This window comes from Bombus flavifrons, chromosome 10 (assembly GCF_040668555.2).
Source record: "Bombus flavifrons isolate JBK064 chromosome 10, iyBomFlav1_principal, whole genome shotgun sequence".
Taxonomy (NCBI): Eukaryota; Metazoa; Arthropoda; class Insecta; order Hymenoptera; family Apidae; genus Bombus; species Bombus flavifrons.
The window spans coordinates 11,396,699-11,408,302 of record NC_138451.1 but is presented as its reverse complement, the minus strand read 5'-3'; the positions used below and the strand labels follow the sequence as shown (position 1 = coordinate 11,408,302).

Below are 11,604 nucleotides of genomic sequence, written 5' to 3'. Positions count from 1 at the left end.
ATCTATAAATACAGATCAATTTTTGAAACGGGTGGTGCTGCTCGATGGAAACCGCGATATTACCCTTACAGTAGCATAACAATAAAGTATTCACCTACGAAGTAACTCCACTTTCTCACTACAATTTTCATGGAAATGTAGCAGAAGTGGTAACTCACTGACGGTGGATAATAAAGCAATTACAATAGAATAAAAGATAAACCGAGAAATAAAAACACAATTCGTAAACATGTGCGAAGAAGGAAAGGGAAGGTACTCACGATTGCGTGGAGTTATTTGTCAATCTTCGTCCAGTCAGGATGAAAACGTCGACGAGTAAGGACTTCGCTTACGCGATGACTCCGTTGAAAATCTTGTCGTGGCCTGTAGGTACCTGGCCTCTTCAAGACTACGATGTCTTCTCCGCTATACGTGCCATAATTGCGACTTTTTTTCTGGTATGAAACTCATACTATTATTCTATTGCGAAGTTAACATGTGTGTTATCCATACGAGAACAAAAGTGAGTAGACAATTAGATGGAACTAGATCTAGGGTTATATGTACTTAAAATTTATATATCATCATAGTATACACATGGATTATTTAAAAAATAGTTGAAATGATATTTTCATTTTTACATAATTGAACTGTGTTTTATGAAAATACATACATACATATTTCCACCGTCTGTCAACTGACCTTTCTCCGAACGTGTTAAATGAACTTCCTAAAAGGTCAGCATTGATTCGCACCACTCTTTGTGCTCGTTATTGTTTTCTTTCCTGAGAAATAAATATTTCTGTAAATCAAGATTAGAATATTTCCGAAAAATGTAGGGCAAGGAAATTGTGTAAACAACAGGGAATTTAAAGATAGACTGAAATAGCCAATGTCTCCAACTTCGTTGGTCTTTTCACTTTCCAATTTGTGCACTTAATGAATATGGTTTCCGAACAGCTGAAATTGGCGCGTTTAAAGATTGTCGTTCTTTTGTAGCTGCTAATGATAACGATCGTGCAATCGGAGATGTACTTAGACAACAGTGATGCCGAGAAAAATCTGGACGGTCTAGTATTCATTACCTGCGGCAGTTTGGCAGCGTCAAAGGTTATACGGTTTCGTATTCGGCCTGCTGCCCTTATTTCGAATTTTACGTCCGCGGTTGAGGATTATAAGGAATTGCGGGACGAAGAGAAACGAGTGATAGTGCGAAAACACGCTTATATGGCCAGAGTGGCCAGTGCCAGTATGATATTTTTCGCGTATTTCAGCTCGATTCTTTTCATAACTGTGCCAATGCTGGCTGAAGAAGAAGAGAAAGATATAGTTAACGTAACGGAGGAAAGTACATCGGAGTATCCTATACCTTCCGAAAATGTAATGGCACTTGTAAAAATACCGGAAAATTTATACTTCATTGTTTTTATCATAGAATACTTGATGCTGCTATTCACGAGCACTGGAAATCTAGGTAATGTATCGTCGTGTCTTACGAATTACTCATTGTCAGAAGCTACGCTAGTTAACTCCAACAATTGAAATATAACGATGAATGATAAGTACGAACATCATTTGTTAAAATGTACTTTGCCATTACAATTGCTTTGCTTTTGGCGATAGAAAGAGAAAGCATTAGACGAAACTCGATTGACTTACAGGGGCACGTAATCTGGAATTAATATTTTCTTCCTAGGCGAATGTTATAGCAAAAAATACGTAATGTGTGGTCAACTTCATTTCTTTAAATGGAATGAAACTTTTTGTTTTATTTACATTACACTAAATCGTTAAAACGTGGCTCTCGATTTCTATTCGCCATTTCTCTTATCATACTTTGTACGAAAAATGGTCCGTCGACATTAGAATAACTGAAGGTTTAGTCAGGTGTATGTAGCGTGCCCGTAATATATGTTCAATGTGTGTTTATTCTACGTTGAATGTGTGTTTCGTCTCATGCATGTCCAACACGTGATTAATGTGCATTTAATGTATTCTATGTTCCAAGAATTTGCACTTTTGGAATATTGAAGAGAAATTATTCACTTTGGACAATTACATTAAGAACTGTATGCCAAATGCAATTGATTGGCCTGGCTTCTGAGAGGCACAAATACCGATACTTGCTCAGTGTAGTTTAAGAATCTCACTCATTTATTTTGAAATATAAATTAGGAAGCGATTCGTTGTTTTTCGGTATCACTTTTCACCTGTGCGGTCAGGTAGAAATTCTGAAACTAGATTTTCAGAGACTGAAAATCGAGGGCGAAAGAACGAGGGAACACTTCAACGTATTAACCAAGAGGCATATTTACTTAATTAACCTGGCCAATATGCTGAACGAGACCATCAGCTCTATCCTGGTTATGCAACTATTTACGAGTTGTATACTTATTTGTACAAGCGGTGAACATTCTTACCTCACTCGATAAAATGACACAAAGCCCGATGGCAAAAATTTATTTAAATACGAACAATGTATTGGAATGATATGCATCTGTTTTTAGGACTTCAATTCATTCTTGCTCTGAACATTGGAAACATCGTCATGGTTGTAAAAACATTTATAGTACTCACCACTCTCATGGTACAATTGTTTGCATACAGTTACGTGGGCGAATATTTAAGGCGTCAAATGGAAGGCATAGCTGACTCGATGTATTTCTGCAACTGGTACGATATACCGAGAAGTGTGGCAAAAGATATTATTTACGTCATTATGAGAGCTCAAGAGCCAATTTTCCTGAGAGCAGGACAATTCCTCGTTGTTAATATGGAAACGTATATGAGTATCATAAAAACTTCTATATCGTATCTTTCAGTTCTTCGAGTTATGGTAAACGCCTGAGGTTGTGTATAATATAAAAACCCAAAGAGTTATATTTATCTAATAAAGCTCAATAAAATATTTAATGTATTAAGTTAATCGAATGTCCGCAATAGATTCTCACTAGGCTGTTATAGTCAATATTTCGTGCAATGACAAATAATGAATTATGTATATGCATATGTACGTACATATTTAAATACATAATACGGTTAAATTATGGTAAGTGACATAGGACGATTTGATAACGCAATGAAAAAAATAATGGTGCTCCTCGTAAAAGATGAAATATATAACTTATACTACTTTCTACTACATTCAGTAGTCCGGAAATAATTAGCCATAAAGCCAAATATAATTAGTATATTACCTTGATCACCACATCAAGCTTCTTATTACTGGTCTACCTGAACACGCATGACATCGTCGATCTTGCACTGAAAGCTGTAGATCTGATGCTGAAGTTGCCTATAAAGCTGCAGCTTTACGTTTACGCAGGCGATACTGTCGGGTCTCGATTTGAACAAATCACGCAAGCCGCTTACAATTCGCACTGGTATGAACTTTGACAACAGTTAGCAAAGAACCGCGTACTGACAATGAGTCACGGAAACACCTGCCAGTCGAAGAAATCCATCAGATGAATACATTCGCGTTCAAAGAGTTACCGATATCAGCTTCCTATAAGAGTGTCCTCAAAGTAGTGATGAACACGTGAAGACCATTCGAGCGTGAAAGGTACGTATTCCTTTCGCCACCCTCGATACATCCTTCGTACAGGAAAAGTGATTCGACGAGGAAGAGCAACAAAATATTCTCTTTCTTAAAATTTCATAAACGTACATGCACACGAAGGATGCTAGAACATATTACACATAAGTGTACAGTGAATTGGATCAGTATATACACATAAATAAGAAATTTTCCAGAGTGCAATTTCCGGTAACAATCGCACCACTTGCTTGCGTTGAAAATAATCGATTGCAATTTACACGATACAGTTCTACCACTTTTCTTATAAGAAACGGTACCCTCTTACTATAAGAAAATAGATCTTTGCTCTTTACATTTGCTATGAAAGTTGAATATTCTTTGAAAACGCGGACTAATTTTCAAGACGAATGGCACTGAATGACAGAAGCAACGTATTAGTTATTAACCGTGCAGAAACATGGCAATAAAGTATTTACCTACAAAGTAAACTACACTAGAATTTTCTTGTGCCTACTGAACGATAGATAATTGGACGATTATAGTAGAATAAAAAATAAACGGAATCATAGAAATACAATTCGTGAGCACGAGGAAGGAAAGAAAGGGTGCATATGCACGATTACGCAGTATTATTTGTCTACGTTCGTGTTGTGAGCATGAAAGCGGCGTTGAATAAAGATTTTGCTTACGCGATGACTCCGATGAAGATCCTGTCGTGGCCTGTTGGTACCTGGCCTCTTCAAGACTACAATATTTTTTCCGCTATGCGTGTCATAATCACGAGTTTTTTTTTGGTATGAAATTCTTGCAATTCTGTTTCGATGTTAACATGTACGTATACTTGGAGACAAGAATTGAGTGAACAAATAAGTGGAACTTGTCTTAGTGATATATTTAAATTTTATTTATTATACACCGGTGTGCAAAATTAAAGGAATACTCAATTTTCGCCGAAAAGTTGCTGATATTACAAGTGTTATAAAATCGTGACAAAGAAGCATACAGCAATCATTCTATGCTCATTTTAAATCAAAAATCCACTATTTTCAGAAGTTTCCAGAATTTATCCCACAGAGTTTCCTGCATCATGTGGTAGAGTGAGAAAGCGAAGCTGTGTTCACGTTCCGAATGTATTTCAAATTTAACAGATTCTACAGACGTTAAAAAATTTTGTTTAGATCTAAAATGACGCGCGATAATTTGTCCGATGTCTTACTGAACTTTGAGTATTCAGCAGACATTATAATAATAGCGTAAGCAGCTTCTCGTGAGGATTGCACAGTCGGAAATTAAGTGTTCCTTTAATTTTGCATGCCAGTGGATATCATTATAGTACAAAAATTATTTAATGAATAATTGAAATAATTAAACATTTTTGTATAAACACGACCAACTTAAAGAAATTTTAAAGCAAGATTTTATTATAATTGCACATTACTTGTGTTCTTCTTCAGAAACAGATGACTTATTTCAATAAATTTTATTATAGCAAGGAAATTGTGTAAACGATAGTGAATTAAAAAGGAAATTAAAATGTGGTTCCTGAGTAAGTGAAATTGGCGTGGTTAAAAGTTCTCATTCTTTTATAGCTACTAATGCTAACGATCGTGCAGTCGGAGATGTATTTAGACAGCAACGACGCCGAGAAAAATCTCGACGCATTAGTCATACTATCCTGCGGAATTCTGGCGGTGTCAAAGATCATTCGTTTTCGTATTCGGGCTGCTGCCCTTATCTTGAATTTTACGTCCGCGGTTGAGGATTATAACGAATTGGGGGACGATGAGAAACGAGTGATAGTGCGAAAGCACGCTTATATGGCCAGAGTGACTAGTGTCAGTATGATATTTTTCGCGTATTTCAGCTCGATTCTTTTCATAACTGTGCCAATGCTGGCTGAAAAGGAAGAGAAAGATATAGTTAACGTAACGGAGGAAAGTACATCGGAGTATCCTATACCTTCCGAAAATGTAATGGCACTTGTAAAAGTACCGGAAAATTTATACTTCATTGTTTTTATCATAGAATACTTGATGCTGCTATTGACGAGTACTGGAAATCTAGGTAATGTATCGTCGTGTCTTACGAATTACTCATTGTCAGAAGCCACGCTAACTTTACTCCATAAATTGAAATGTAACGATGAATGATAAGTACGAATATCATTTGTCAAAATGTACTTTGCCATTACAATTGCTTTGCTTTTGGCGATAGAAAGAAAAAGCATTAGACGAAACTTGATTGACTTATAGAGGCACGTGATTTGGAATTTATACTTTCTTCCTAGGCGAATGTTATAGCAAAAAATACGTAATGTGTGGTCAACTTCATTTTTTTAAATGGAATGAAATTCTTTGTTTTATTTATACTACACTTAACCGTTAAAACGTGACGCTCGATTTATATTCGTCATTTCCCTTGTCACACTTCGTACGAAGAATTTTCATTTTTGAAACGATAATTATAAATTATTCACTTTGCATAATTAAATTGGGAACTGTATACCAAATGCAGTTGATTGGCTTGGCTTCTGAGAGGCTGAAATATCAATACCTGGACAGGGTAGTTTAAGGATCTTACTCATTTATTTTGAAATATAAATTAGGAAGCGATTCGTTGTTTTTCGGTATCACTTTTCACCTGTGCGGTCAGGTAGAAGTTTTGAAATTAGATTTCAAGAGACTGAAAATCGAGAGCGAAAGAACGAGGGAACATTTCAACGTATTAACCAGGAGGCATATTTACTTAATTAACCTGGCGAATATGCTGATCGACACCATCAGCTCTATCTTGGCTGTGCAACTATTCACGAGTTGTATACTTATTTGTACAAGCGGTGAATATTCTTACCTCACTCGATAAAATGACACGAAGCCTGATGGCAAAAGTTTATTTAAATACGATCAATGTGTTGGGATAAATTGCATCTGTTTTTAGGACTTCAACTCATTCTCGCTCTGAGCATTGGAAACATCGTCATGGTTATAAAAATATTTATGGTACTCACCGCTCTCATGGTACAATTATTTGCATACAGTTACGTAGGCGAATATTTAAGACGTCAAATGGAAGGCATCGGTGACTCGATGTATTTCTGCAACTGGTACGATATACCGAATAGTGTGGCAAAAGATATTATTTATGTTATTATGAGAACTCATAATCCAGTTTATCTGAAGGCTGGAAGATTCTTTATTGTTAATATGGAAACGTACATGAGTATTATGAAAACTTCTATGTCATATCTTTCAGTGCTTCGAGTTATGGTAAAGGGATGAGGATGTGTATAATATAGAAACCGAGAGAGTTATATTTATCTAATAAAGCTCAATAAAATACTTAATGTAGAACTTTTTACGATTCAATATTCATTTCAAATATTCGAAATTAAGTTAATCGAATGTGCGCAATAGATTCTCACTAGGCTGTTATAGTCAATATTTCGTGCAATGACAAATAATGAATTATGTATATGTATATGTACGTACATATTAAAAATATAATACGGTTAAATTATGGTAGGTGACGTAGGACAATTTGACAACGTACTGACAACAATAATGGTTCTCCTTGTAAAAGATGAAATATATAACTTATACTACTTTCTACTACATTCAGTAGTTCGGAAATAATTAGCCACAAAGCCAAATATAATTAGTATATTACCTTTATCACCACATCAAGCTTCTTATTATTGGTCTGCCTGAACACACATGACATCGTCGGTCTTGCACTGAAAGCTGTCGACCTGATGCTGAAGTTGCCTATAAAGCTGCAGCTTTACGTTTACACAGGCGATACTGTCGGGTCTCGATTTGAACAAATCACGCAAGCCGCTTACAATTCGCACTGATATGAACTTTGACAACAGTTAGCAAAGTACCGCGTACTGACAATGAATCACGGAAACACCTGCCAGTCGAAAAATTCCACCAAATGAACACATTCGCGTTCAAAGAAATACCGAAGATATCAGCTTCCTATAAGAGTGTTCTCAAAGTAATGATGAACACGTGAAGACCATTTGAGTGTAAAAGGTACGTACTCCTTTAAACATTCTCGGTACATCCCTCGTACAGGAAAAGTGATATTACTGCTATTCGACGAGGAAGAGCAACGAAATATTCTTTTACGTAAGACTCAAACTTTCATAAACGTACCTGCACACAAAGGGTGCCATAACATATTACACATAAGTATACAATAAATTGGATCAGTGTATGCACATAAATAAGAAATTTTCCAGAGTGCAATTTCCGGTAACAATCGCACCACTTGCTTGCGTTGAAAATAATCGATTGCAATTTACACGATACAGTTCTACCACTTTTCTTATAAGAAACGGTACCCTCTTGCTATAAGAAAATAGATCTTTGCCCTTTACATTTGCTATGAAAGCTGAATACTCTTTGAAAACACGGACTAACTTTCAAGACGAATAGCATTGGGCGACAGAAGCAATGTATTAGTTATTAATCATGCAGAAACATGGCTGTGAAGTATTTACCTACAAAGTAATCCCCTCTCGAATTTTCTTGGGAAAGTACCTACCGAACGATAAGTAATTGGGCGATTATAGTAGAATAAACGATAAACGGAAACATAGAAATACAATTCGCGAGCAGGAGGAAAGGAAGAAAGGGTTACGCGGAATTACTTGTCGACGTTCGTGTTGTGAACATGAAGGCGGCGTTGAATAAAGATTTCGCTTACGCGATGACTCCGATGAAGATCCTGTCGTGGCCTGTTGGTACCTGGCCTCTTCAAGACTACAATATTTTTTCCGCTATGCGTGTCATAATCACGAGTTGTCTTTTGGTACGAAATTTTTGCCATTCTGTTTCGATATTAACATGTTTGTATACTCGGAGACAAGAATTGAGTGAACAAATAAGTGAAACTTGTCTTAGTGATATATATTTAAATTTTATTTATTATACATCGGCGTGCCAAATTAAAGGAATACTCAATTTTCACCGAAAAGTTGCTGATATTAAAAGTGTGATAAAATCGTAACAAGGGAGCATACAGCAATCATTCTATGGTCATTTTAAATCAAAAAAAAAAAGCGAAGCTGTTTTCACGTCCCGAATGTATTTCAAATTTAACAGATTCTACAGACGTTAAAAAATTTTGTTTAGATCTAAAATGACGCGCGATAATTTGTCCGATGTTTTATTGTACTTTGAGTATTCAGCAGACATTATAATAATAGCGTAAGCAGCTTCTCGTGAGGATTGCACAGTCGGAAATTAAGTGTTCCTTTAATTTTGCATGCCAGTGGATATCATTATAGTACAAAAATTATTTAATGGATAATTGAAATAATTGAACATTTTTGTATAAACACGACCTACTTAAAGAAATTTTAAAGAAAGATTTTATTATCATTACACATTACTTGTGTTCTTCTTCAGAAACAAATGTCTTGTTACAATAAATTTTATTATAGCAAGGAAATTGTGTAAACAATTGTGAATTAAAAAGGAAATTAAAATGTGGCTTCTGAGTAGGTGAAATTGGCGTGGTTAAAAATTCTCATTCTTTTATAGCTACTAATGCTAACGATCGTGCAGTCGGAGATGTATTTAGATAGCAACGACGCCGAGAAAAATCTCGACGCATTAGTAATACTATCCTGCGGAATTCTGGCGGTGTCAAAGGTCATTCGTTTTCGTATTCGGCCGGCTGGACTTATCTCGAACTTCACATCGGCGGTTGAGGATTATAACAAATTGTATGACCAAGAGAAGGGCGTGATACTGCGAAGACACGCTTACATGGGCAGAGTGGCAGGTATTGGTGTGGTACTTTTCGCATATTTCAGCGCAACTCTTTTCATGTCTGTGCCAATGTTGGCTGGGGAGGAAGTGAAAGATGTAGTTAACGTAACGAAAGATAATACTCCGGAATATCCTATACCTTCCGAAAAAGTAATGGCACTTATAAAAATGCCGGATAATTTATACTTCATTATTTTTATCGTGGAGTACTTGATGTTGTTATTAACGAGCAATGGAAATCTAGGTACTGTATCATCTTGTTTTACGAATTACTCATTGCCAGTAGCCATGCGAGTCAATTCCACAATTTGACAAGTACAAGAAATCGATAAGTAGGGGCAACATGTGTTGCATATACTTTGAAATTACATATCCACCTTTGTATTATGTGCTGTTGAGATATTGAGTTCCAATTTCGAACAAAGAAAGTAAGTACTTGAAAAAAAATGGAATTGGTGAGTTTGGATTCAATGAGACGCGAATACCGATACATGTCGAAAGTAGCATTAGTATTTTGCTTATTTACTTTTCAATATCAATTAGGTAGTGATTCGTTGTTCTTCGGTATTATATTTCATCTGTGTGGTCAAGTAGAAATTCTGAGGCTCGAGTTCAGCAGACTCAGCAACGACGACGAAAGAACAATAGAACATTTCACCGTACTATCCAAGAGGCATGTTTACTTATTGAAACTAGCCAAGATGCTGAACGAGACGATCAGCTCTATCTTGGCAGTGCAACTATTCACGAGTTGTATAGTTATTTGTACAAGCGGTGAACATTCTTACATCACTTAATAAAATGACGCGATGCACAATGGCGTAAGTTTATTTAAATACGATTAATGTATTGTGATAATTTGCATCTGTTTTTAGGACTTCAATTCATTATCGCTCTGAGCGTTGGAAACATCGTCATGACGATAAAATCGTTCATAGTACTGAGCACTCTGTTAGTGCAATTATTTGCATACAGCTACGTGGGCGAATATTTAAAGCGTCAAATGGAAGGCATCGGCGATTCGGTGTATTTCTGCAGCTGGTACGATATACCGAAAAGTGTGGCGAAAGATATCATTTATGTTATTATGAGAACTCAGGATCCAGTTTTCCTGAAGGCTGGAAAATTTTTTATTGTTAATATGGAAACTTACATGAGTATTATAAAAACATCTATGTCGTATCTCTCAGTTCTACGAGTAATGGTAACTGCTTGAGGACTTGTATAATGTAGAAATTTAGGAAGTCATGTTAATCTAATAAAGTACAATAAAATATTTAGTATTATTAAAATATTTGGTGATTCAATATTCATTTCAAATGCTCCAAATCAAATTGGTCGAATGTGCGCAGAAAATCGACTCAACGAGCTGTAGTTAATAACTCATATAATGACCGACCGAAGATACAACAGTGTCGTTTATGTATCGCGAAATACCACGCGTCGAAAACGTTGGAAATATATGTACACGTAAATACACATTTAAATGGTATATAAATACAGATTTAATTATGGTAAGCAATGTAAGTTTGTTTAGTGACGTATTGAAATTAAATGCTGCTTCCCTGTAAAAACTGACATATATTATTCGTTCGCGATCTATCTCCATATTTTTCATATGAATATGGAATTGACTATTGAACGTATTCCCATTCGCAAAACACTATGTTTGGAATCTGTTGGAGTGTCAGAAGATTAGGAAGGCACCACTGGTCTTGGAAAGAATAATTTACAAAAAAAATTGAAATTGCTTAGCTAGTCAGAATTGAGCTGGACGAGAATTTGAGAATCTTATCGCGTCTACCGTTGGGACATGTTACTTATCCCGTGAATCGATAGTATCTGTATAAATGGTCCGCGTTTCCAGGCGCTGTACAGCGGAAAGCGTGTAATCAGCGACTGAAGAAAGTTGAGAGACGAAATATATATGAAAAAAATGCTCAATATATTCTAATTTCGTCATGGTACAATGGCATACGGAGGGAACAACGTCCTCTGTGCGTTAAAGGCAGATATTGCAATAAATGTACATGTACATACCTACAAGCTTGAAAACACGCTGACATTTCGAATACTGCTACGCCTCGATATCTATCGGGTCAAGTAAGCATCGATGCCACACTAATGACAGACAATCAGATGGAGACACGCACAACACCTTAGTCCAAACAACAACCAGCAGTTCGTTCTGTTTAGATGAACGTGAATTCAAAATTTGCTGCAGCGTAGGGTCGGGAATTCGACCTCAGCAGTGATCGATCTCGTCACAAACATTCCGTGATGTGTTCGTACCATTTGCTA

General features: G+C 36.2%; 3 protein-coding genes across 3 annotated transcripts; all 3 read left to right on the top strand.

The window, feature by feature from the left end:
* Positions 1-180: 180 nt before the first annotated feature.
* On the top strand, positions 181-2,843 carry LOC138184477 (odorant receptor 4-like). Its single transcript, XM_069122482.1, has 4 exons — positions 181-437; positions 979-1,453; positions 2,155-2,385; positions 2,487-2,843. The coding sequence occupies exons 1-4, from the start codon at positions 300-302 to the stop codon at positions 2,825-2,827; spliced, it is 1,185 nt and encodes a 394-aa protein (XP_068978583.1). The 5' UTR covers positions 181-299; the 3' UTR covers positions 2,828-2,843.
* Positions 2,844-4,137: 1,294 nt separating this feature from the next.
* LOC138184362 (odorant receptor Or2-like) lies at positions 4,138-7,373 on the top strand. Its single transcript, XM_069122246.1, has 5 exons — positions 4,138-4,314; positions 5,110-5,584; positions 6,126-6,356; positions 6,458-6,786; positions 7,179-7,373. The coding sequence occupies exons 1-5, from the start codon at positions 4,177-4,179 to the stop codon at positions 7,371-7,373; spliced, it is 1,368 nt and encodes a 455-aa protein (XP_068978347.1). The 5' UTR covers positions 4,138-4,176.
* Positions 7,374-8,184: 811 nt separating this feature from the next.
* Positions 8,185-10,572, top strand: LOC138184468 (odorant receptor 2a-like). The gene is made up of 4 exons (XM_069122468.1): positions 8,185-8,338; positions 9,073-9,547; positions 9,847-10,077; positions 10,179-10,572. Exons 1-4 carry the CDS (start codon positions 8,201-8,203, stop codon positions 10,517-10,519), a joined length of 1,185 nt encoding a protein of 394 aa, XP_068978569.1. The 5' UTR covers positions 8,185-8,200; the 3' UTR covers positions 10,520-10,572.
* The last annotated feature ends 1,032 nt before the right edge of the window (positions 10,573-11,604 follow it).